We start from the raw sequence: 27,018 nt of genomic DNA, 5'->3' as shown, positions 1-27,018 counted from the left end.
TGAAGAAACTAGACAGAAGGCCAGAATGAGAGAGAGAGCCTAGATATCTATTAAATCAGAACCAATGAAAGAACAAATATATAAAAATAACAAATTAACACGTGAAGCCATAAAAGAACATAATATAACCCCACATGACTAAATAAATCAAGAACTATATGAAAACTTAAATCAGTAAGATGTCTGATGGGACTACAGATTAAATATTCCAATGAGACAATGCATATGTAATTCCCAAGTATCTTCTCTGTCAAAGTGAGTGCTCATACCTCAATAACTTTTCTGATCCCTCCACCATAAAACTGAAGTCAACTAAGACCCAGAACTTTTTTCTGACAAGTTGCAGGCATTCTTGCAGAGTTTGGTCCAGTCTGAGTTCTTGGATAAGCAACTTTTGCTGTCTCTCTACCTGGTGTGATGGTGAATTCAGCAAATAGGTTTGGTGGCACTAAATTGTCCACCCAGTCTGGATTATTCTTATACAATCAAATCAGCTATAGCAGTAACAAGGTAATCATTACAATGGCATCTATCAGGGGTTGGCTGACAAATAACATACCATGAGACCCTGTTTTGAGTCTCCCTTTAGCCTGGAGAAGAAATCCAGTTGCACTATAGGCATCATAACAACCCAAGTCTTGATCCACAGTTAGTGTGCACTAAATGTGATGGCTGTGTATCTTCAACAGTAATTGTACCCAACCAGTTACCTAAAGCTCGGGGGCTTAGAGACTAAGTAATGCCAGAGGAGGGAACAGAAGAAAAAAAAACATTTTTAAAAACAGCTTTTTAAAAAGTTCTCTGCTCTGTGGTTTGGGAAGGAGGAAAAGAGAGGAGGTGAAGGAGCCTATTGATGGTAAGGATATGTTACATAAACTAAGGGGAGACGAGGGAAAACTAGGTACCACACTGATGGTGAGAAATGAGGATGGCAAAAGAGTCTATGATCGGTAAAAACATTAAAGAAAAAGTTAAAGAAGACAGATGAAAATGGGAAAAGGAAAGTCAAGAAAAACTGAGAAATAAACATGGGAGAAAAAAGTTAGGTGAAAAGTTATCAATAAAAGTAGGAAAGATACAAAAGAAAATGAGAGTGTTCTCTTACCCTCTATAATCTATATGGTGAGAAAAAAGGCAAAAGAAAGAGCAGCACACATACAGAGAAAAGCTCACTGAAGAAAATAATGAGATCAAAGTTTGGGGAAATGTACAGGAGGAGGAAAACAGCAAAAAGTAAAAATAAAATGAAAATTTAAAAAGTAAAATGAAAATTAAAAAATAATACAATCCAAAAAACAACAGTAAGAGAAAACTTTCTATTGTTTTGGATGCGTGGCTCTTTTCCTCAGCCTCGGCTTAATGTGCAGAAATCAAGACAGGACCTGTCTCTGTTCACTCTGGAAGTGTAAAGTGGCAATTCGCCCCCAGGAAGGTGCTGGGAATAGAGATCTGCATGCAGCATGGACACATGTGATCTTCCAGTCTGGTGCAGCTCAGGCTGAACCTGGCCTCTGACTGTGAGGGCTGGGTACTGTTCATCAGCCCCTCGCTCTCTGCAGGACTCTCCCAGGCTGCTCTCTAAGTGCCAGCAGTCTCACATGACTCTCTTTTCCTCATCCACTCTGAGCACTTGGCAGTGTGAAGCAACCAAAGGGCTACTGAAACCTAGGTTCAAGCACCCAGCTGTTCCACACAATGGCCCCCTCACCAGCTCCTGCTCCAGGACTGTGGCCTTGGGTGTTATGGAGGCCCCTCAGGAACTGACTTGTGGAAGGCCACCCTGGAAGCAGTAGCTCACTTCCTCCCTGCTGAATCCAGCTGCAGAATACTCTCCCAGTCCTGGTGCACTTCTCCAATTCTCTGGGAGCAGAAGTGTTAGTTTCACTTTACCTCCGAGTTGGTCGCTAGCCACTGTTTGTGACTCTGCTAGGTCTCTCCTCTACAGTGTGATCTATTTTTTCTGTATCACGTAATCTATTTTCTTCACATGTTTCCTTGTGGTTCCATATACTCTTCACTCATTTCAATTCCTCTCCAACCTATTGATTTTCAGACTCTAGAGACTTTGTCCTGGAGAAGCTGAGTTGCTGACATTTACTGCTCTACCATTGCAGGGAACCTGTTGTTAATTCTTTCTTTAAGTTACAGATTCAGTTCTTTGAGTGAGTTGAATGTGTCACACAAGTAAGCAAACTTAGCAGTCTTCTTTGTCACTGAAATGTGTTGCCAGTGGTGACTATTGTTTTGAAGGAAATCTCTGGAGTGGCTCTTGTAACTCAAATCACTGATCAGTGATTTATCTTTAGAAAACTATCTCACTTCCATGTGTAAGAGAAGGTGTGTGTGCTCTGCATTCATCTCCTCAAAGAACTATACAAACAGACATGAGTTAAGGGCAGACTCTTGAATGAGACTGATAATTTTAATTACTTTCTTCAAAATGTTGTTAAGTTAGGTTACATTTTTTTGGCTAGCCAGCATTTCTCTTTGGGTGACAGTGCGCACAGATTTTCATTTAGAAGCCACCACTTTGATCCAAGCAGTAAAACCATAAAGTTGATCAGTCATGGCAGCTCCTCCAGCTACACATAGTGACAAAAAATGGCCAATTTGGTTTTATTGTTATATCATCATTCAAAGATGAATGATTCTGTATCTGTGGTGTTGGTTAGCATTAAAAAGGTTCATATCTTTATGCACTTCCTCCTAATAATATATTGCACAAGAATAAACATTGCTAGCTTGTCCACATCCGTAGATTTTTCTACCTGGATTACATAGCACAGTGACTAATTAATCCTCTAACAATTGTACCTCAATATCTTCTGCTGTTTTATCAATCGGTCTAATTGTAGTGCTAACCAAAAAGGGAACACATACCATCTTTTGAACTACAGGCTCTCCTAAAAGCTTACAATAAATGTCCTTAGCAGCAGGTAGAATCAAATCTTCATGAAGAATAAAGGACTTCTTTGCTTTAGCAATGCAGTCAGATGCTAAGAGCGCTCCTGTCAGTGCAGACACACTTGGAGAAGTAGTAAGCATCAATAGTTGTTTCTAAACTTCACATTCATATTTTTTTTCTTTTGAAAAATTTCAAAGGATTATTTTTTAATGCTGGATGGCTGATCATCAGATGGTGAAACCCTCCTGAAGGTTTGGTGGCTTCATTGGCTAAGTGGTCACCACACAGCAGACTTAGAGAACATGAATCGTCTGTTGTGATGAGCCTAACATTCAAGTAGAACTCAGTATTTTCTTTCATATGTGGCTTTCTTTTTGTTAGTTTAGACTTATCTTTCATCTTGTCAATTGGATTTTTTTCCTCTTTCCAAAACGTTATCCAGTGACATCTGTGCTTCACTCATTTTGGCTGGGGTTAACCTGTAGGCTTACCAATCCTGTGACTAAGGCAAGTATGCAGGGTGCAAAAGAGGCACAGGTGGGTGTGGTAAGCACAATAATGGGTTGGGCTATGCATAGACTAAAATAAGTTTCAGATTCTGACCTAAAACCTGCCACCAGACACACCTGTAAAATGAAGTACAGCTGGCCTCACGGACCCCTATAAACCTGCCACAAGATGTGGCTTCATTATCACTTTTCAACTCGCTGAAAGGATTTTAAGTCCATAAGCAATTGATTTATTGTGCTCTCTGTGAAGTAAAAACTCTTGGCTAATGTTAATCTATATTTGCAGCCACTCCACAGTCATTACTCATTTCCACCTCAGATCACCAGTCGTTAGACATTCATAGGGAGCAAGAAACCTAGATCTCTGGCGTGTGAAGTTCATAGTTAGGGTTCACACTCCTAGGAGAATTTAATGCCAGAGCTGATCTGAGAGGAGTCAGAGCTCAGGCAGTGACTCGTCATGAAAGTGATGGGGACTGGTTGTACATGAACATGAAATTTAGCCTGTTCGCTACTCGCCTCCTGCTGTGTGGTCAGGTTTCTAATAGGCTACATACTAATACCTAATAATGCAGAGGCTACATACTAATGCCTAATAATGCAGAGGCTCTGTGAATTTTTGCTATACTTTTTTGTAAATGACAAGGAAAAAATTCTGATTATACTATGTAAAGAGGCAATTCTTCCCAAATATTTTCAGTCCATAGTTGTTTGAATTCATAGATGCAGAACTCATAGATATGGAGAGCCAATAATCGTTTAATACTGTCTTTCAAGGGCACTGCAGCATGAAAACAGTTTTCACAGGCCTTTGTGTTATATTTAATTAAACAAGGTTTTGGAGGGATATGTGTGTAAAAATAACCAACTTGTATATATGAGAGTATTTTGTCCTTCACTGTATAAATTGCTTTAATCATAAATCTTTTCTTAAAAGTATTACTAGAAACTACAAATACAGACAAAACTATAGGTACTAATATAACAAAGCTTCATGTATCCATCCTCTTGGTTCAATAATTGTCAACAAACCTTGTTTTATTTCACCAATATTCTCTCAGACCTCTATTGTCTTATTTGGAAGTATATCCTAGAGTTTATACATTTTGATGATGTATATATATATATATATATATATATATATATATATATATCTTAATGATCACTGGCTTTCTAATTTTTATTATTGTGCATGTATTTTGATATCTCAAAAGGATAAATTAGTTTTCAGGAGGATTTAACAACAGAAAATGCTCTGCACACATTTCTGTTGATTTTGTACCCCTAGACCTCTAAGTTATGATTAGTGTGTTGTATATATCTAGTGCCTGTTCTTTTCACTTTTCATATCATTTTCAGAGACTTGAAATCATTTACATAATCATTTATTTATGAAATGCCCATTAACTGTTAAGAGTAAGGCAATCAACAAGGCATTTTGACTAGCACAGAGATATATGACAAGACTCTTTCCCTTTAATAATTTAAAATATTAAAGAGTCAAGGCAGCATATGGAGTAAGAAGGTGGCAACATGACCTGTAAATGAATGATATATATAAGTATCTCAAGAACTGCGAAGAGGTGGATTATTATTGGTCGGGATATGCAAGAAATACATCGTGGCTGAAAACAATGCAAACATTTTTAAGAAGTGTTGAAATTTTCAAGGTGAACTTCATTCCAGGCAGACGGAGCAGTGTGAGCTCAAGTTCAGAGGCAACGAGGAGAGCACATGGGTGGAGAACTGAGTGATGAAGCAGATGGGGCAGAATGAAGTGTTCATGAGAGAGAAAACTGGGAGAGACTGGCAAATACTGATATAGAAAAAAGTAATGTTTGTTTGTTTCTTCCTTTTTATTTAAAAAAAAAACAGTAAAAGGGTACAAGTGATACAGAATTTCAAAAAAAATAAATAGTAAGAAGTCACTAGTTAGTAGATTACATATATTACATATTGTCATCTTAGAAATAGTTGTTCAAGTTACAAAATTAAAGCATACAAAGTGGACATTCAAACAGTGAGACTGCAAACAGTTGTGTTCAATGATCCAGCAAAAACTTAGTAATATGGTCATCTATCTTAGACACCTAAACACACTTGCAGTTGTGTCCTTTAGAGCACTTTTTTTTTGTTCTTTTTCATTTTTATCGGTACCAGGGATCAAACTCACGACTGCCTGCTTGCAAGGCAGGCGCTTATGCCGCTGAGCTAAATCCCCAGCCCCCTAGAGCACTTTCTTTTCTTCTCTTTTTTACAATAACATTTACACATTTTGGGTTTTATTACTCCCCCAGTTCTTATTACTTTTTTTTTGGAGGAGAATAAAACCAAATGTGACAAAACAAAGCAGTCAGTCAAAACAAAGGGTGGACATGGTACAGGATGTAAAAATAGAATACAAAGTGGTCAACAATGGTTACCATAATGCCTCTTGCCACCTTAAAAAGAATTGTCTATATCATCAGGTATAATAAAATTGAACAAAATAGTACAGAAAAAAACCTAACAGTACAAAATAAAACCTAAACATTGGAGACATTGCTGAACTTCCAAAAAAGATAATAGTCAAACCAGAATGGGCATCAGAGTGAATCTTATTGCCTTCAAAGTAATTGCCTATACCCTCAAACTTGATACTATCAAACAGAGCAGAATAGAGTAAAATCAGTCGAAACAAGATGGTGAGAGCAATATAGGGCTTCAAATCCAGTTAATAGGAAATCAAAAAAGTTACTATAATACATCCTGCTAATTTTTTAAAAATTTTTCCCTTAATTAAGAAAATAATAATAAAAAATAAATAAATTTTTAAAAAGGAGGGAGATTGAGATAGAAGAGGACATAACAACATAACAATACAGGTCAGAACAGAACAGTTTAAGCAACATAGTGTTTCACCACAAGATAACCCGACTTAATAGTAGTTACCATAGTGTTGGTTTCCTTGAAATATTTGAGTATAACTTTGTATACTATAGCATCAAATATATCAAGACAGTGTGAAACCATTCAAGAGGATGAAAGTATTACAAGGTATTTAGAAATAGCTAACAGAAAACGAATAATGGTTTCTATATTATCTCTTTGCCTATAAAAAGTTTTGTCTAAACTATCACATATAATAAAATCCAATAAGATACAACATGATAAAAGCAATGGAGACAGAAGAACAACAGTTTTGTGGGACTTCAAAACAAGATGATGTTAAATCAACACTAGCTATTATGATGTCTTGTTTTCTTCAAAATAGCTGTTCATTTCATCACAGACAATAATATCAAACATCCCAGAATAAAGTCAGAATAAATCGTTTCTTCTATATTGTGATTGTCTGTTAATAATACAGAAAACAGGAAGAAAATGACATTACTCCATTTTACGGTGAAGTCAATTATCAAATTATTTGGAACATTGCAGTAGGATAGAGTCTTTTCTGGTTGTACTTGACATTCTACTGATTCCAATTTTACATTTTTAAAAACATGTACATCATGACAAATAGAAACAAAGAAATATCAGCATTAGAAATGCAAATATTCCACCTGTACCTTGAATACTCTGTAGAAATCATTGTAAGATAAATGCCCAAACTATAACCTAACTTTGAAATACCATAAAATAACAAATACAAATAATACATAGGATTCCTAGTAGGTAAAAATGCCTCTAAAGGCTTCTACTATTATGGAAAAGGCAAAAATTTGAAACAAGATGTAGCTAAAATTTCAAAATCCCATGGTAAAATCCTTAATCTTATTGAATTTGGATTTCCTCATTTGTAAAATGTGGACCTGATACTGTCTGTTGCTGCAGTTGATAGGAAGGTTAGGTGATAGTCTAGCATTAACCAAGTGTTTAAGGGTTATAATTTTCTCTTTTATGAATCTATGAAACTGAATTATGAGTGCAGCTTGGTATTCTAACAGATGACTATCGCTAGGATATCACCACTATAAATGAGACAATGATCATGCCTATAATCCCAAGAGTTTCTTTGGGCCCTCTTGTGTTCTCTTTCCTTGCTATTGTCATTCTCAGCCAACCATCAACCTGCTGTCTGTCGAAGGAAATTAGTTTGCATTTTCTGCAAATTTCCAAATACAGAAATAAACCCAATGTTCTTTTTATCTTTTATCTGATTTCTTTCACTTAGCAATTAATATATGTTGTTTTGCACCAATTTATATATTTTGATTGATGTGTCCATAGGTATATGTGTGCATACATATATATGTGTATATATATGTATATATATATATATATATATATATATATCTCACAAAAGTATTTTTTAATACTTGGAATTGAACTCATGACCTCATACTTGCCAGGCAGGCACTGTGCTTCTGAGCTATGTCCCTGGTCACAAATTTAAAATTAAATTTAAAACTTAAAATTACTAGGATTTAAAATTAAATTTAAAACAAAATTACTAAGATTTCAGTTATGATAGCATACTTTTAAACTATAGAACTGAAAATTTCATTTTAGTGCAAGGAATATATTGTCAGTTTTTGGCCGTCATTTTCAAACAGCTGATTCTAAATCATGCTTTTGAAATTTAGAAAATATTAGCACAGCTAATGACTTTTCTCTTTTAATTTGTGATAGGAAATATTTCATTGGAGAAATCAGTCATAATTTATTTTTAAAATTGAAAGTGGCACACTATTAATATTGAAAATTAGAAAATACAGAAAACAGAGGAAATATCACTACCCCAATCTCCAGATGTGAAAACAACCTTTGTTAAAATTGTTGGTCTTCACTTCATAAATCTCTTGATAAGCAGATGTTTAGACAGATGCTTGTAAAATCCCATTTAACACTTCCACTTATAGATAAGATAGAATAACAGTAATTGGACATATAATACCTCCTAAAACAACTTTTTAAAAAGTAAAATATATGGCACAATTGTTTTAGATATTAGACAACCAGGAAACACAGGACAGTTTTATATATGTGAACAAAGGCAATTTAAAACACTTTCATCTTTTGAAAATAAATGTTTAAAGCAGACAACAATAATGATATTTGGGGATGTTTTATCTTTGGCCTATCGGTCTGGTTTTTAATCTGTATACATGATAATTAACTTTGTAAGGTTTATAAGATGAATAAATGGATCTAATGCTGGGAAATAATGGGGTGGTGGCAGGAAGGGGAAAACTGAATTGAAATGTGTTCTGTACATGTGCCAGTTCCTACAGTATATGCAATCATTATGTGATACAAACATGCACTAACAAAAAATTTTAAAAGTCAACACATAGATTTGAAATAGCATATGAAAAGGAGAATACAAAGTATTAGATATTGGAGAAATCTAAGTTTCAACCACAAAAAATAAATCTCACTCTATATTTATTAGAATGATGGATATTAAAGAGACTTCCTGGGACCAAGGATATAGCTTAGCAGCACAGCACTTGCCTAAGTTCAATTCTTGGTACAAAAATAAATTTATAAATTGCCTTAAAGAGATTTCCTATACCACATATCAACAAGGAAACAGACTAACTGGACCTCTTAAACACTGCAGGTAGGAATATAATTTAAATATTCACCTATCACATGACTCAAACATTTTACTTCCATAAGAAAAGAAAAAAATCCATGCAAAAATTATACATGAATGTTTTTAACAAAAGTATTTATGACAAATACTCAAATTGGAAACAATGTAACAGCCAAATTAATAAACAGATTATGATATCTCTATATACACTACTCACTGTTACTCCAATAAAATAGAACAAACTATTGATACCTACAAAAATATGAATGAATCTCAAATGCATTATACTAAGTGAAAGGATCCAGAGAAAATATTTCAAATACTGTACACCTCTTTTTGTATAAAATTCTGAAAAGTGAAGAGCAATCTGTGATGAGAGAAAGCAGATCATTGGTTGTTTGAAATTCAGCAGTAAGAAGTAAAAGGTAGGAAAAGAGATTATAGAAAGTATCAAAAAAAAACTTTGGGAAGGCAGATACATGTTTATTACCTTGCTTTTTACCTTGTGTTTATTACCTTGATTTTAGTGGTGTTTCATGAGTATAGTTACTTGTCAAAATTTATCAAGCTGAACACCTTAAATCTGTGTAATTTATTTTACATCATGTACTTCAATGAGACTGTAAAGTTTTGAAAAGATAGTAATAATGATGATAATAATAACAATAACAGAATATGTTATACAGCTTGTCCCTGCACAGTAGTGTCCAGATCCAAAGAGAATGGATTCTGAAATCCAGATATGTCACCTTTTTTTTAGTTTATTTAAACTTATTGGCACAATTTCGATATACATAATGACTGCATTCACTATAGGGAATTGGGCCTGTTTGTTATTCATACTTGTGTGTGTGTGTATGTGTGTGTGTGTATGTACTTTGCTTCTCCACAGGTGTTACCTAAGTCAAATTCCCAGAAAAGCATTCTCAATGTTAGCAAAAGCCTTGATATCACTGTAATTTACTACATTTTAATTATTTGACAATAAGGAAAAATAACTTGAAGGATTTGCTGAACTCAAAAGTTTCTGTGTGCCCTGTGTGTGTATAAGGGATCAGGTCATAAATGTTCCTCCAAATTACTAGAAAATATGAAAACACTAAGCAGGTGGACTTGTTTTGCTTTTGTAAAGTACACTTTCCAACTTACAGTAGTCTGTTAGCTCTTTATTATAAAAGATGTGGAAATGAACACATGGTTATGTCCTCCAGCATCTCCTCTTCTGTACTTTTATGAGTTTTGTTTTTATGATTTTTTAACATTGTTAAAATAAAAATCTATATAGCTGTGTTATAAATTATAACAATGTAAGTTCTGAGTTATAAAATTATAACAATGTAAAACTATGAACATGTTTTTATTTCATTTTTGAGTGGTCTTGTTTACCACATATCTTTATATCATGATTTCTCAAGTTTTTCATTTATATATTTCTCTTAGTAGTCTCTGCTATCAAGTGACATTTTTAAAGCAGATACTACTATAGAATGATTATTGATGCTCTCTTTCTCCTATTTATATGTTAAAACATACTCACAGAATCTGATGGTATTTGGAGATAGACCCTTTGGGAGGTGATAGAGCCTGAAGTTAGAGCCCTCATGAATGGGATTAGTAACTTTATAAAAGAGGCTCCACAGAGCAGACCCCTTCTGCTACAACCATTTGAGGACACATTAGAAAGATGGCCTTCATCAAACATCAAGTCTGCCAGTGTCTTTTTCCAGGACTTCCCAGCTTCCAGCAGTGTGGGATATAAATATATGAGGTTCATAAGGTAACCAGAAGTGTTACAATACTTTGTCAATACAGCTCAAATGAACTAAAGTAGACATTTTGGATATTTCTTGAATACTGGCAACCTAAGACTATCTGTTGTTCACATATTGTGCACATATTTATATTTGAATAGGCTTATACTTTTTGCATATTTTATTTCTCTTAGATCTTTGTAAATAAAAGTTCACATTCCTGGCTTTGAGGGTTTTCATCTGGATGCTTATATGATTCATTAGTTAGAGAAATGTTGGCAATTTGACCAGAACTTGACATTCCTTCTACCAGAGTTTCTGGGGCACAATGTGACCCATCAAGCAACAAATTTAAGTTAATTTTTTAACATGCAAATTCTCTGCTACTAATGAAATACTTTTTGTACCCTCCTTCTTGTTCTCTTCTCCAGGAAAGCCAGTTTTATATGTTAGATTTTTACTTTTCTCTCATATCTGTCCTCTCTGCCACATTTTTGCAGCTTTCTTTGCTTCTTTCCACCTCATCAAATTCTTCAAGCTTTTCTGAGTTCACTCTCTCTTTCCTAATTTATCCTTTTGTTTTTGTGGCTTCAGATTTTTATGTCTGTAACATTATATTGCTCTTTTATTTCAATCTAAAATCTTGTCAGCCTATGTTTTGTCTGTTAAATGGATTTAAAACATATTTTATAAATAAATGTATTTCTTTTTTAGCTTAAAATTTTTTAAAGATATAGCATCTTGTCTATAATTTCTTTCTTGATAAATTTCTATGGTAAATATTTTGAACTTCAAGAACCATTCTGACCCAACTATTAAACTCTGCCATTTTACCCTATTATTGCCCAAACTGCATCCCCTGTCTTGGTCTGTTCAGGGTGCTGTTACAAAATGCTGTAAATGAGGTAGCTTGTAAACAACTGAAATTTATTTCTCACACTTCTAGAGGATAGGATCCAAGATGAAGGTGCCCATAGATTTAGTATCTGGTGAAGGCACATTTTCTAGTTCACAGATGGTGGTTTCTTGTGTCTTCATATGGTAGAAGAGACATGCCAGGTTTCTTGGGGCTCTTTTATAAGGGTACTAATTCCATTTGCAAGGACTCTGTCATCATGATCAAAGCACTTCCTCAAACCCCATCTCCAATCGGGATTCTACTGGTGATTCTCAACCTATAAATTTTGGCAGTCACAGCCATTCAGACCATAATACCCCCAAAATTTGTACGCTGATGCCCTAATCCCCAAAGTGACTGTACTTGGAGATAAGACCTTTAAAGAGACAAGTAAGGTTAAGTAATCATGTAAGAACTTGTGTCTCTAGAATGGAAAGAAATAGCAGAAGCATATACCAACGCAGAGAAAAGTTTATGTGCAGATATAGCACGAAGGCATCCATCTGCCAGTTAAAAGAGAGACCCCAGGAAAAAGCAAGCCTGTCACCACCTTGATCTTGAACTTCAAGTCTCTAGAACCATGAGAAAATAAGTTTCTGTTATTTAAGTCACTCAGTCTGTGTTATTGGTGGCAGTCACAGAGAACTAATACAGTAAGCCTAACTCTTCTAAAAAGCCTTATTCATAGTCATAAAATTTGTAAATCATATAATTTTCTTATGTCATGAAATGTTTTCTGAGTTTTTTTCCATTTAAAAATGTAAAAACCATTCTCAGTTTAAGAGGGAGCAAAAATGGGCAATAGGCCAGATTTGGCTGGTCCCAGAAAGTAATCTGATTCTTGCAGAGGCCAATAAATCACAAGCCTGAGCTTTAAGAGCTGATAATTGATGATTACCTCCATCTTTCAGTGTTGCCTCACTCTGGGTGTGGAAAGGAACATGGGGCTCAGCCTGTCTCAGCCCCACCTCTGCTGGCTTCCTTCCACGGTAACAGCTTCACACAGCAGCACGCCTGCTTCTCCGACTCTCTGCTAGGACTGGGTGTTCTAGTTAAAAGATCATTGGCTCAGTCTTCTTCTATTGTGACACTTATTTTTGGAGAAGCCTGAGGTTTGAGTCTGCTCTCAGTGTCCTAGTTTTGGCAGGAGTGTCTACTCTACTTGCCTATTTCTGTGTGTCATAGTCTGTGGTTTAGGCCTATGGCCATAATCTTGTTTTACAGGTGGCAGAGAGTCGATTTTTTTCCTTGTTTTCCATTGTGTCATCAGGCTTTAACAACCGGAATAAAATAAAAAGTGTTTTTGCGGTCTTGGGTTTGCTTGTTGTTTGTTTGTTCATTTGTTTTTTACTCATACATCTTTGAACAGAAATTAACCAAATACTCTGAATGATTGGGAATATTTTGTTTCCTGAGTGCCCACAGCATAGTTCAGGGTCTTACCTCTAGTATCTGCCAAATCACCCAGTGCTCTCACTTTCTCTATCACACACTTCCCCACATCTTCCCTCTGTAATGGGACTGCCCTCGAATCTCTTTCCGGAGCATCTGCACCAGCCTCCTACTGAACCAAACCCATCCTTATTCTACACAAATTTACTCACCAGTTTGCAGCCCAATGATCTGATCATAACATACAACTGAGCATGGCTAAAACTCTTTAAGGGGAGCTCTAGAGTTAAGGTGATAGTAGTCATTCAATAAATAACAGCTAAATGAAATATTATGGAAAGCAGGAAACTCAGTCCCTGAGATAAAACAGGTAGGTCATCAAATTGTAGTATCCCCTTGGACAATGTATTAGAATTTTCTTTGCCTCAGTTCTTTTTGAAAGAGTTTTGGCCCAGGCCGGATACTGTAGCTGGAAAAGCCTCAGCCAGAACCAAGGAGCTCCTATCTCCCCCTCCCCTAGGAATCTACCTCTGGTGCCAAACTAGTACCAATGGGCTACCTGTGCATCACTAATGCCCCCTTAGGTTCCACCCCAAACCCAGGCTACTTATGTGCCTCACTCCATGTGTTCCACGGAAAGATCACCGACCCAGGGGTGGAGATGGCACGCCCCAGGGGATCGGGGGTGTCTCTCCCCGCATTCCCAAAATAAAGGTCATTTATATTTCATACTTCTTATCTTTTCAGCCGCCACCGGTCCCCCACAGTTCTATCACTTTTGTGTACAAGTAATGCTTATGATCATAAAACAAAGGTAATAATATAGCGGATGAGTGTATTAATTCATGTCTCCCTGGAAGAAGATACTAAGATAGTAAATTAAACACACAACAGATTTACTGAGCAAGTAAAGGAAGAAATGGAAGAGTTCAAGACTACAGGGATGTCTGAGGTGTGTGGAAAGACGGGGGATGGAGGAGTCTCAGGCCACAGTGAAGTTCCAAGAAAGGTTTAACCAGACCGTGGTGAGTCCTGGAGCCAAAGCTACCTTTAGGGAGTTTCCTGCCTCTCATAGGAAAGGCTCACACCAGCAGCCTCCCAGGCTCGCCCCTTGCAGGAGCAGCCCGTGGGAGTGCGGCTTCCACACTAAGGGGATGATGGATGGAGAAGGGCAGAAGCTCCCGCAGCAGCAGATCCCACCGAGCAGCGCATTTCAAAGCCAGCACAAGTGGAAACCTTTTAAGAGATGAAGTATTAAGTAAACACAAGAGGGAAAAAGTCATCTTTCTGGTACACAAGCCCTGTCTATTTAGGTTGTGGGTTTCACGGAATAAACTAATCAGCTTTGCTTTTTAAATCTCTCCTTCCTGCTACATTCCTTTTATTCTCTTCGCTCCTCATCACCACCTTAATGCAGAGGCTGGCAGAAACACAGACGCAAAAATTCAGGCCAAGCATTGCTGTTGTTGAGTCAGCAGGATCCAACACCATCTACCTTCTTTATAACCATCATTAACACCATCTTTAAAAAAAATAACTTTCCATTTTTGAAGCATGATTTTCTCATTTTCAAAATGGCATCATGCGCCATTGTTTATACATCTATTTTTCTTCTAGATATGACGCAGTTACATGTAAGTAAATGATTTTAAAGTACCAGTTCTCCGTTAACAAAGGTAAAGTTAGTGATACTGTATTAGTTACCTCTTTTACTTCACTGCTTATTAGCTTTTTCTTGCACTATTAAGTTTTCTGTGGCTTTCAAATTCAAAATTCTCAGAAAAGGGCCAGCATGATCATTGTTTACCCCGTACCCAGAACAAAAGATGTTCTTAACACAGTCATTTTTCTTAAAATACTTAAGATTCATCCAAGAAGTTCCTCACTTTGGGCCCAGAAAAAAAATATAGATAATCCAACTTCTGACATTTTCCAAGGCTGGCTGTCTAGAACTTGAAGACCAAATGATTCTCTAATAGTCTATATTTCACTGAACAAATCAGGGTCTAAGAGGCACAGGACTTATGAGGTAGGATTTGTTTTTTGTTCTAAAACTACACTTACAAAGAAAATAAACCTTTTGATGAAATATGCCACTTTAATTTTATAAAGTCTGGAAACATGGCAGTACTACAATATAAAAACAAAGCCTGAAAAAAATAAAATAAAACAAGCCTGAAGGCCAAAGCAAACATACCCATGAAGTAGTCAAATCCTAAGGGATGTTGCTCAAGAAGGCCCACCATGTGGGAACAGCCAAAGCAAATTCTCAGCCTTGATTTCTTGATTATATGCACCTACCATTGAGGTAGAAGCTATGATTACTAAGAAGCAAAATTGGTATGTGATACAATAACTCTTTACCAAGTCTTCTTTCATTTTAGGTATTATCTTTTAAGGTTAGCACTGAAACTATGTGTAATACTTGAAGAGAAAAATATTTTCATCCAGTTATACTAAGAGTTCCAGGATATTTACTCAGGATGGATTAAGCAATCTGTGCTCAGTCTAGTACTAGGTGCAAAAGATGACAGACAGATGGTTCAGTTTTTTAAATTTAATCTGTACTCTTATAAAAATCTCTATTATGATCTCGTTTTTGTACCAAGGGAACTAAATCTCAGACAAATGAAACAACTCACATAAATAGGAAGAGTTGGAGTCAAGAGTGAAGTCTAATGTGTTTAACAAAAAAAACTCACATCTCTCATACAGGTTAACCATCCCGTATTGGAAATGCTTGAAAGCATAACTGTTTTAGGCTTTGGAGTTTTTGGCATTTAGGATTATTTGCATATACATAATGAGGTCTCTTGGGGATGGGACCCAATTCTAACTAAAAAATTATTTATGTTCTTTATATACCTTTATAGTCACATAGTATGACAGTAATTTTATCCAACATTTTAAATAACTTTTTGAATGAAACAAAATGGATGGTGAGGAATTTTCTACTTATATTTCAGGTTAGAGTTTCAAAAAACTCAGATCTTAGAGCATTTCAGATTTCAGACTTTCAAATTAGGGTTACTCAACCTGGATACTATATACCTTAAAGGGAACAGAGACAGGCCATCCTATTCTTCTTCTTTTTTCTTAATTTAAGAGAAAAAATAGACACAAAAAAGAAAAACAAAAAGTAAAAGAGACAAACAACAGTAACAAAAAACCCAAATAATATCAGTATAGATTTTCAAAACAAGGTGATAGGAATTTAACAATGATTGTAACATTGCAAATTGTGACTTTTAAAGGGTTACTTATATTACTAGATATAGACATGCAAAATTTACCTAAATATATGAGTATTAACTAGTCTTTTCCAAGAACTAATAGAATTAGTGCATACTTATCTAAGCCATTGACAAATGTATCTTTTTCCTTTTCCTTTCCTTCTTTCCTCCTCTCCCCTATCTCAATTACTTTTCCTTTTTGAGGAGTTTCTTACCCTTACATAATGCTTACTGTAAATTTTGGATTCCTATTGGATCTTTCAGTTTTTTACACTAGGGAAACACTATGGTATTTACATGAGTCTAATTTATTTCACTTATGAGTATATTCTCAAGTCACATCTATTTACTTATAAAAGCCTCGATACATTCTTTACAGCTGAATAGTACTCCAGTGTATAAAAATACCATGTCGTTTTTTATCCATTCTTTGATTGATGGGCACTTGGGTTGTTTCCACGATTTGGCTATTACAAATTGTGCTTCTATAAATATGAGTACACATATAACACTATGCTATGATGTTTTCAGTTCTTTGGGGAAGAAGCAGGATTGCTGGATAAAACAAAACCTTTAATCCTGGCTTTCTGAGTTTCCACACTAATTTCCACAATGGTTGTACCAGCCTACACTCCCACCAACAGTGGAAAAGAGTTCCTTTTTCCCCACAACCCCTCCAGCATTTGTTATTGGTTGATTTCTTGATCTTGGCCATTCTTTCTGGATTGAGATGGAATCTCAGTGTTGTTTTAATTTGCATTTCTCAAATGACCAAAGTTGTTGAGCATTTTTTCATAAATTTTTTGCAATTTGTATTTCTTCTTTTGAGAATTGTGTATTCATCTTATATGCCCATTTTTGGATTGCATCTTTGAATTTGGGGCTTGATTTTTTGAATTGTTTATATGTTCTAGATAGATGTCCTTTGTCTGAGGTGCAGTTGGCTAAGACATTTTCCCAATTTATGGGTTTTCTTTTCACTCTATTGGGGATTTCTCGTGGTTGGAGATTTCTTTTGACATGGAGAAACTTTTTAATATGACAAGATACCAGTTGTTGATTCTGTAAAGTATTTTTCATGCAGTTTGATTTTTGTTCAAGAACTCTCTGCCTACTCCTGTGTTGTTGAGATTTCTACCTGTTTTGTCTTCCAGCACATTTAGTGTTTCTGCTTTAATATTTAGATCTCTTATCCATTTTGAGTTAAGTTTAGCATATAGTGTTAAAGATGGTTCTAATTTTAGTTTGGGGCATATGGAAAGCCAGTTTTTTTTCAGCACTACTTATTAAGGAGGTTATCTTTCTTCTGGTGAACGTGTTTACCCCCTTTGTCAAAGATGAGGTAGCTGAGTGTGTAGATGTAGCTGTAGCTTCTACTATATTCCATTGATCTTTAGGTCTATTTTTTTTTTTTTCTCTTTCTCTTTTTATCGGTACTGGAGATCGAACTCACGACCGCCTGCTTGCAAGGCAGGCGCTTATGCCGCTGAGCTAAATCCCCAGACCCCTTTATTTTAATTTTTGTCCTGGATCAGTACGACACGCACTTCTTAATGATCAATTTTTAGTGACTACAGAGTTGCCAATTTCCAAAGCTTGCTGTTACTTAAAATCTTCCGTTTTTTATTACTGTGACGCAGTGTGTCACTCTGTCTTCTGGCTGCTTTTTCTCATTCATGCCTCCAACCTTAGACATACCACCCTGCTTACACTGTTGCCTTTTCCTCTTTTATTCTCAGTGTAATCACACTTTTCTTGAGCAATCTCATCCTCATTCCAGGCAGGGATGGGTTTAGATATTCATGCTCATTTTTCCAGACCACTGTCCTGAGCACCACCCCCAGCTGGTCTCCCAAAGTCCTGCCAATGTGACTACAATGTGTCTAAAATCAGAACTCCCTCTTCTACCTAACCTGTCACTCAGGTTCATCAAAGTGACACCTCCACAAGAAAGGTGCCCAGGCCCAAACCTGAAAACCATTCAAAACCCCTTCATGCCCTCTGCCTTGCCCCGTTTAATTAGTCTCCTCTTAAGTATGACTGTTACCTGGCCCTTCCTCACACGGGCCAGTCCTGCCCTGCTTTCCCTGTTGATGTCTGATGCAGCGCTGTCCAGTCTTCCCCTCACCCTCCCCAGACCGCCCCTCATGTTGCTTTGTTAGTTGACAGGAAAACCCTGATCTTAATGACGAAACAAAATACTTTTAATGATTATTAAAGAATTTTGAGCTCAATACAGAGGACAAAAAGTGCTTGATTTTCAGCCAATCAATTTACATCCCCATTTCTCTATTTCTCAGGAATTACATCATAAGCTTTGTATTCAGAGCTTCTGTTTTGTCACTTTATATCAATATTTTCTGTTATTGCTATCTTGTAAATGCTTGTGCATTTGTCTGTGGGTGGTCATAACTTTCCAATTTTCTCCAGCAAACACTAGTGGAAATTGCTGTAATGTATATTTATACAATTGAACTGCAACAGTTAAGTACGATATCTTTCATAGAAGAGCAGAAGGAACAGTAGCTTGGGGTGAAGGAGAGTAAGGAGACAGTTGTATGAAAGGTGAAAGTTCTTAAGTCCTTGTGAGTTTTTATTCTACATTATTACTTCAAATATGAAATATATGAAAATATGTGATGAGTATTTAATTTTAAAAATTGAGTATAGCAAAAGACAAACTGTCATTAATACCCCCGAAAATACTCCCCCATCTTGCACATCTATGCCTTCAATCTTGCTGCTCTTTCCCGTAGTTGTGGATGTCCTCTTTCACGTCTTTGTGAGATGTGAACAAAAATAATGTGAGTAGTCCTGATGAGTGCTATCCCACAGAAAGATAGCCTTGTGTAAACATTAGCATGTGGCTTTATCTCCCTTGTTCACCAGATCTGGCACAATGTGACTTTTGGTTCTTCCCCAAAGACAAAATGACCATTAAAGGTAAATGTTTTGAATCAGCTCAGGACATCAAGACAGCTATATCAGTGCCACGAAAGCACTCATGGGAGAAGATTTACAGAACTGCTTCAGAAAGTGCCAAGAATGATGAGATAAGTATATTCAAAGTGGGGAGTACTTAAGATGGATTAATAGCAATGAGTCATTTCTGTAATAATCTTTTAAATTGAAGCTTTCACCATATTTTTTATCACAAAGATGAAGAATTTCTGGGATCATTTTTTAGAATGTACTTTACTAAGCTGGATCCAGGAAAGTTCTATAAGTCAATTTTATTATAAAGGAACTTCATTTTTTATTTGATGCATTCATTTTTTTCTTTATGCATTTATTTCTGGGACTTGGTCTACATACTATATCATACACAGAGAAAATACACAGAATGAGAGAAAACAAGTGGCCTCTTTGTATAAGCTAATGAAGAAGGAATTGAAGCCACCCAAATGTGGTCTGTGCCATCTGTGGTCTTTGATAAATAGTGAAACTACATCTTCCCCCCTTAAATGTTAACTCTAAAATATGAAATCCTTTTTTTATTAGCACCAGATGTCAAGGATGCTTATTAAAATGCCATGGTTTATTGAACAACATCATTTTTTAGACTTACTGAACTAGTAAAAACTAGTTTTTTTTAATATTAGCTTAAATGTCTGGAATTATGCATTACTACTTCTATTTGAAATATCTGAGCATTAATATATACATACTAACATTTATATTTAGAAACAGATTTATATATCCTGGGATGTACTGAAGACTACTTAAATTCACAAAAGTAGATTTTAATAACTCTGACATTTAAAGTTTATTGAGATTTTTATATAGCACTGAAATAGGCACTACATATGTCAGATTCATAGGAAATCAGAAAAACAAAGATAAAAATATTGTAAGTTTCATAATGTATTCTACTTTTAGAAAAATTTCCCCCTGACTTTAACGATATAGTTGTTTGCAGAAATCTGTGACCTTCTCCATTTCCCTACTCCCTTCTACAATCTAAGAGTTCCTACAACTTTTTCTCCAGATAAGCTGGAAAAAGATTGCTGACAATGAGGTAGAAACCACCATGGAGAATTTTTGGACCAATAGAAGTTTTGTGAATTCTCTATGAGACAATTACTTGAACTATTTTGAATTTAAATTTGAAGTCAAAGGGAATTCCATATAATAAATAAGGGACATTATTTTTTTACTTTATCTCATCTACTGTTACTGTGGTTGAAACTCCTCTAAGCAGAGCTTGTTAAAATGCTTCTGCAACTACAGTACTTTGAAATATTTTCATTTTAACTTTATTTTCAGCTATAGTTTATATGTGATCCATTGGTTAGATATAAAGGACATTTAGGAAAGTTATTTTGTTTTGGTGTAATTCACCTACAGTGAAGTCAATCAGCCTTAACTTTTGGGTCAAAGCCAGTGTGCAATACTAACATCCCTTATATTTGTCCAAGGAAATGAGCTTTTTGATGATAATCTGGTGATTAGCCTTTTTCTACTCATTGTAATATTTAAATCGGGATCACTACTGAATATAATCTATTGAATTTGAAATCAGCAGGAGGGTTCTGGTGAAGAGAAAACAGTAAAATGGCTTAGGTGTTTGCCTAGGATATTATTTACTTTGGGAGTTTACCTGCTGCTTTTGATTTTAAAAGTTTATATGAGGGGATCAAGAACAAATGGGTCCTTTGTGTTTCAGGAGTAGCAGGTGTTGAAGCAGCTTTCTAGTTTGACTAGTACAAAGTAGTTCATATATTTATTGAACTGATTGGTTCTTACCTGCCTAGAGGAAACATAGTTCCCCTCCCCCCTCAAAAAAATTTCCCCCTGTGGTTGTCTAGTGCATTTCTATATTATATGTAGAATATGTAGGCAAAGGATATTAACTGTGTATATTTGTCCCAAAAAGCAATTGCATAGTAAACCTAGCCCTGTCATTAAATAAATATCTAAATATTATCCTTAGATTCTGTGTGTAAGGGTGACATTATAATTACTATTGATTAAGAGGTAGCCTTACAAAATGTAACACCTTCTGGGCAATCTCATCAGATGAGGCAAGTGATTCTGAAAACTATTTCCAAGGAACTTATGACCAATCAAGAAGGAGATTAATCCACCAGAATGTAATCTATCTGTGGTATGTGACAGTTATGTTTTTTCCTATGGTAATTATCCATGAGATAATTCTAGCAACTATTCATGAATTGCCCTTGAGATAATTCCAGCATTGATAGAGTTTCTGAAAACCCAGTTTACACACTTATCTGTTTCCAGCCAACTACACAACAGAAAGAGGGGGTAAGACACTCAGTAGTGCTAGAAATGTACATTTTTAAATACTACCCAATCACTCAACAAGTATTAATTGAATAAAATGTCCACAAAGATAACCATAGGTGATCTGAAGATGTGTGATCCAACTATCCTTCCCAGTACATCACTGGCATTATCCCATTGCAGGTGTACCCTTCATTTTTCTGTGCGGAGCTAACTATAATCTCGATAATCTAATTGTAATAACAGTTCTTTCATTATCTGCCCACTAGAGATATTCTGTAAGTTGAATTTTAAAGTGTTTCTACTCTGTAATTCAATTTCCAGTGAAGTTTGAAGTAGGATATATAAGAAGTGTAAACTTAAGGAGCTGCTATGGAATGTGTGTATCTAGTGATTTTTGGTCAGGCCTCTTTCTTAAAAAAATGTGATAAGATAAATATTGCATAAAATATACCATCTTAGTGATTTCTAAATGGACATTCAATTATACTAAGTACATTCATGGTGCTGTGCAACCATTGCCACCACCCATCTCTGGAGCTCTTCTCATTTGTAAAACAGAAAGGCTGTTCCCATTAAGCACTAATTTCCCATTCCTTCCTTCTCTTACCTCTGGAATCTACATATTTTAAGAAAAATTATTATGTTAAAATATTTCTCTAGAGCCATACAGAAGTGAATATTCACCTTCACATTTATAAATATCTCAGCACTAATATACAAAATACATATTATATGATAATTCTCTAACTCATCAATTTTCCAAGAAAATGAGAGTCCCTATGTCTCTGCTTATCATTTTTCATGTATTCCTGAAGTGATTACATGTGTCAGGGATTCATTTTCAAATATCCTCCATATATTTGAACTTTAACAATATGTTTCAAATATTTTTAATTTTTCAAGAATGTTAACTTATGATTATTTAATTTCAGATTCTAATTTCTTTTTTATCATGACTCCTCACATTTAAAATGTACATATTTCTATGCACATTTATCAAATCCAAATGCCATTTAATAAAATATTCTCTGCGCTGGAAACGTTCACTTCACCTGTCTTGCCATGATTTACTTTAAAGTCAAGTAATCCTTCAGTTTTTGTGTCAGAAGCAACCTATTATTATTAGCATTTAAGTAGCTATGTTAGCACCCATTCAAATGATGCCTGGAGGAATCAACTTTCTATGTTTTGCTTCCAAGAGCCTTCAGTCTGAATTTTCTCCACAGCAATTGCTGTCAAATCAGAAGCAAGGATTTCTTAAATGGCTGAATTTAAAGAATTCCAGCATGATTGTTTCCATTTTTCAATGATTGTTAAAATATTATTATTGCATTTAGAAAAAGTAGTGCTTAATATTTTATTAAGCTCTAGTAATACAACTTGTTTTCTAATTTTATCCCAATTGTTATTTCAGGTCAAATAATGATTAAATAAACGTGCCTCCAAATCAAGTCAGAAACATTTAAATTTTCCGTAGTACTCCATTTTGATAGTTACTTCTAGTGCAATAAGAAGTCACCTGATATTATTTGAGAAGTATGGAGAAGCTGTTTGCTTTCTGTGTGTCACAGTGACTAATGTTTTACCATCAGAGCTTCATTTCTTGATCTTTGTGGTCAGATGGCTAGCACCACTTTAATAAATGACTTTTGATTGTTAGTCGCCCACTGTCTTCAAAATTTGCTTTTACTTGAGGGTAAATATGAAGAAGAGGACAGAGTAAAGAGAAAAAGTAAGAAAAAAATAGGTGAGGAACTGTTTTATGAAGGACAAATCTTTAGCAATGTCAGCCCTTTCCCTCTCTCGTTCTTGACGCCCATAGAACATTATTTACCTAATGCTCTGTGAAACTAAGTTTAATCCTGTTTTTTAAGAATTACTTTCAGAACAACAAATATTTATTATATGTCTTTAACATGCTAAGTATGGGGCTTAACAGAACACATCAATTGTATTATACTTATTCCTCAAAGTGATCCTATTTTACAAATGAAGAAATGAGGCGTAGGGAGCACTAGGGATGTTTTCAGGCCATGCTTCTACTATCTTTGTGTCAGATCTTAATTGCTGTTCTATATTTATTCTTAGCATCATGGGGAATCATTGGAGATTTTAAGAACACAACTAATTTGATGAAATTGTTTTTAGTAAGATTATATAGGCTGTGAATAGACTAAGGATGTAGAAGTCTAGAATCAGGCCAATAAATTAAGAAATTATGGCCTGGGCATGGCCTCCCAGTCTCCCAGCCCTTGGGAGGCTGAGATAGGAGGGTCTCCACAAGTTCGAGGCCATCCTGGGCTACATAGTGAATTCAAGTCCTGAACTCTATATTGAGTTTCTGTCTCAGAAAGAAAAAAAGAGACAAAAAGAAAAAGAAAGAGAAAAGAGAAGGTAAGAGAAGGGGAAGGGAAGGAAAGGAAAGAAAAGGGAAGGGAAGGGAAGGGAAGGGAAGGGAAGGGAAGGGAAGGGAAGGGAAGGGAAGGGAAGGGAAGAGACATTATGGTAGTTATTTAGGTAAGACCGAAATGTTGTTTGGGGTGGGGAGAGAGAGAGGATACTGAGTTTGATGTGTTTCCTATACCATGCATGAGTGTGGATCCAGTCAACAGTTTGCTCTTTGACCTGGTGATATAAACCTGAAGATTATCAGAATATGGATGGAAAGTAGATGAAATCACCCTAAAGAAGTTGCAAAGTAAGAGCCTCAGTAGCAGTTCCTGATGAAATGAAATAAAATCAACATTTAAGAAGGAAGGAACAGGGCCAGGGGTATAGCTCAGCGGCACAACACCTGTCTAGGAAGCATGAGGTCATCAGTTCGATCCCCAGTACCAACAACAAAAATAAAACAAAAACAAAACAAAGAAAAGAATAAGAAAACAATGAGCAGGAGGGGACTCCATGAAGAGAACAACAAGGGGCAGCTAGAGAGATGGAAAAGATAACAGGACAGTGTGAGAGTAGAGAAGCTCAGATCAATACAATTTCACAAGAGAGCAGTTGTCAGCTGTGTTGACCACTGTGATGTTACTTTGGAACCCGCAGAGGCAGGGATGGGATTGCTGCTGGGGAGATCTCGGCAGCAGGAGGACCTTGGAATAGTGGATATGGGCTAGACTACAGGTCACTTCTCACTTACTAAGGGGACACAAAACATCACGTAAATCCTTAATTCAGAAAGAAAAAAAAGTCCTGCTCTTCCCCATGAATATAATTACTCGTGGCATTCCAGATGAGTTGTGTAGTCTCTAAAACCATTCAATTTCAGTGCTTTTTGGGATTTTATTTTCACCTCTGGAGGCCACCTGATTCTAATTTTACAGTCTGACTATTTTGTTTCAAATTCAATGAGAATATTCTTGCCAAATTTGTATGATTTTTGTGATATTAAGAGTGTGATTGTTTTTTCTAGGTGTTTTCTAATGAGCAAAGCAAGGAAAGAGCAGGTAAGACTCCTTGATGAACTATGTTTTAATGTTTATTTAGAAGACAGTTTGAAGAGCCTCATACCCATAAATTTAGGCATACCATGAGTCATTGGAAGAAAATTAACAATCATGGTGGGACGTTACATTAGAATGTGTCCAGCGTCTTGAAACCTGGATCCACTCACTTTGTTTTTTTCTGGTTCTCGTGATATCATGTGGTATGTTTATATTTAGTAAATTCAGTTCAACACCCAAAGAACTCAGTTGCATAACAAATCTTTATCCTGAAATGCACGTTACAGATTAAGTATGAATTAAAGAGAGAATTGCACCTGTACTAAAACATTGGACCAGAAGAGATATCCTCTTGAACATAGAGTTAGGTGAGGGCAACAATCGTTATTTGTGTGACTTTTGCATTTGGAATTGTTGTGTGCAAATCCAAAGATTTTGCATCATAATTTATTGAACGGCTTTGTAAAGCAACAATTAATGAATCTTTCCACTTTTTGCCACTCTTTAGCAGATGTGGCTTTACTCTTGGTTTGAACATTTATTATATGTAAAATATTCTGAAGTCTCCCTATTGGTCATTTCATATTGTCATTTACACACTAATCAATGCAAAAGAACCACTTGTGATTCTATTTTGTATATTCTTGTGATTCTATTTTGTATATTCTTGGTATCTTGAAGATTACTGACTGCTTCAATATGAAACTTTAAACTTCTCTACTCTGAGTTTTTATCATCAAACCCTAATTTTGAAATAAAATTGTCAAATAATGCTTCCCAAATTAATAGTCTAATGCTACCCTTACCTGCATTGGTAATCATCAGTATTTCCATCTTTATATCCATTTTTCTGTCACTGGTTGAGAGTCAGTTTTAACTCATTATTCAAAAATCAACATTCCAGCTTTATTTCCTGTTAGTATCAGCACTAGATCTGCAGGATATAGATAGTCTCTTTCTCAACCATGGCTTTGCATACCATGGTTCCAGTTACCTCAGGTCAAACTTGATTTGAAAATATTAACTGAAAAATCCAAGAAATAAACAGTTCATAAGTTTTAAATCATGTACAATTTGGTGTACCATGATGAAACTGTGTGTTCCACAGCATTTGGATTATCCTTTGGTCCTCTGTATTCACACTATTTATACTATATTCCCATTAGTCACCCAGTAGCATTGTAGATTATCAAATTGCTTGTCATGATATCATAGTGTTTGCATTCAAAATAAATACTTTGCTTAATAAAGGCCACAAAGCATAAGAATAGCAATGTAGCAATTTTATTGCAGTATATTGTTACAATTGTTCTATTTTTTTATTATATTGCTGCTAATGTCTTGACATATCTAATTGATAGGTTAAACTGTATCATAGTTAGATGTGTATAGAAAAAAGTGTAGTATACATAGGATTTGGCACTGTCCATCTTATCCAAGACAACTGAGCCAGTTGGAACTTAACTCTTCAGAATAAGGAGGTACTACTGCACCTCTTTTTTTAGCTTCCATGAAATTATGTTAAGGGCCGTTTACATTGGACCACTGAACAACATGACTGGCTGAAATTGTGTCATGAAATGTCTTTAATGCGTGTTCTGAACTCGCCAACCATCTCACTGATATCACAAAACATAATTTGTTCCTGCTGTTCTATGAAATCCTTGTTACATCAAATATTCATAATGTTTTCCATACCTACATTTATTTTGGGATTTTACCTTCTATCACATGACAGCCAAGAGATAAATAAGTAAAACACCCTTTTAAAATCATATGAATGTGTCCAAATAGTAAATTACACTGTAAGTAGAAAGCCCTGTATTTCGTTTCTATAATTGAGAGTTCAACTGAATTCAAGGTACTGATACTGCAATTGCATCAGCAAAGGATGTTCTTCGCTCCAGAGAGGACCAAATGGGGACTTTTCATAAATGAGCGGCCTAGGAAAGCTTTTTAGCTTTTACCCTAGAGCAATTTATAACTAGAAGTAGATATATTTTCTTCATAGCGCAAGTATACCAAACTTATAGTTAAAGAATATTTTTTATCTTATAAAAGCTACCGGCAGGAGGATTTAAAGTTCAAACCCTGCTGATGGACCCTTGTC

The 27,018-nt window shown here is 35.5% G+C and overlaps 1 protein-coding gene across 4 annotated transcripts in view; it reads left to right on the top strand.

The window, feature by feature from the left end:
* The window catches only part of Stard13 (StAR related lipid transfer domain containing 13), a 501,526-nt gene that overhangs the window by 176,910 nt on the left and 297,598 nt on the right, over positions 1-27,018 (top strand). For 2 of the 4 annotated variants that reach the window (XM_013141053.3, XM_063232620.1), the window contains exon 3: positions 24,878-24,911. The exons of the other annotated variants lie outside the window; for them this stretch is intronic. In XM_013141053.3, coding sequence (XP_012996507.2) covers positions 24,878-24,911 — 34 coding nt within the window. The remainder of the gene's footprint in view (positions 1-24,877; positions 24,912-27,018) is intronic. 4 annotated transcript variants of the gene reach the window in all.

Source organism: Cavia porcellus, unplaced genomic scaffold, assembly GCF_034190915.1.
Source record: "Cavia porcellus strain 051 isolate PalLab524CR breed Dunkin Hartley unplaced genomic scaffold, mCavPor4.1 scaffold_21, whole genome shotgun sequence".
Taxonomy (NCBI): Eukaryota; Metazoa; Chordata; class Mammalia; order Rodentia; family Caviidae; genus Cavia; species Cavia porcellus.
This window is presented reverse-complemented; position numbering and strand designations above follow the sequence as displayed.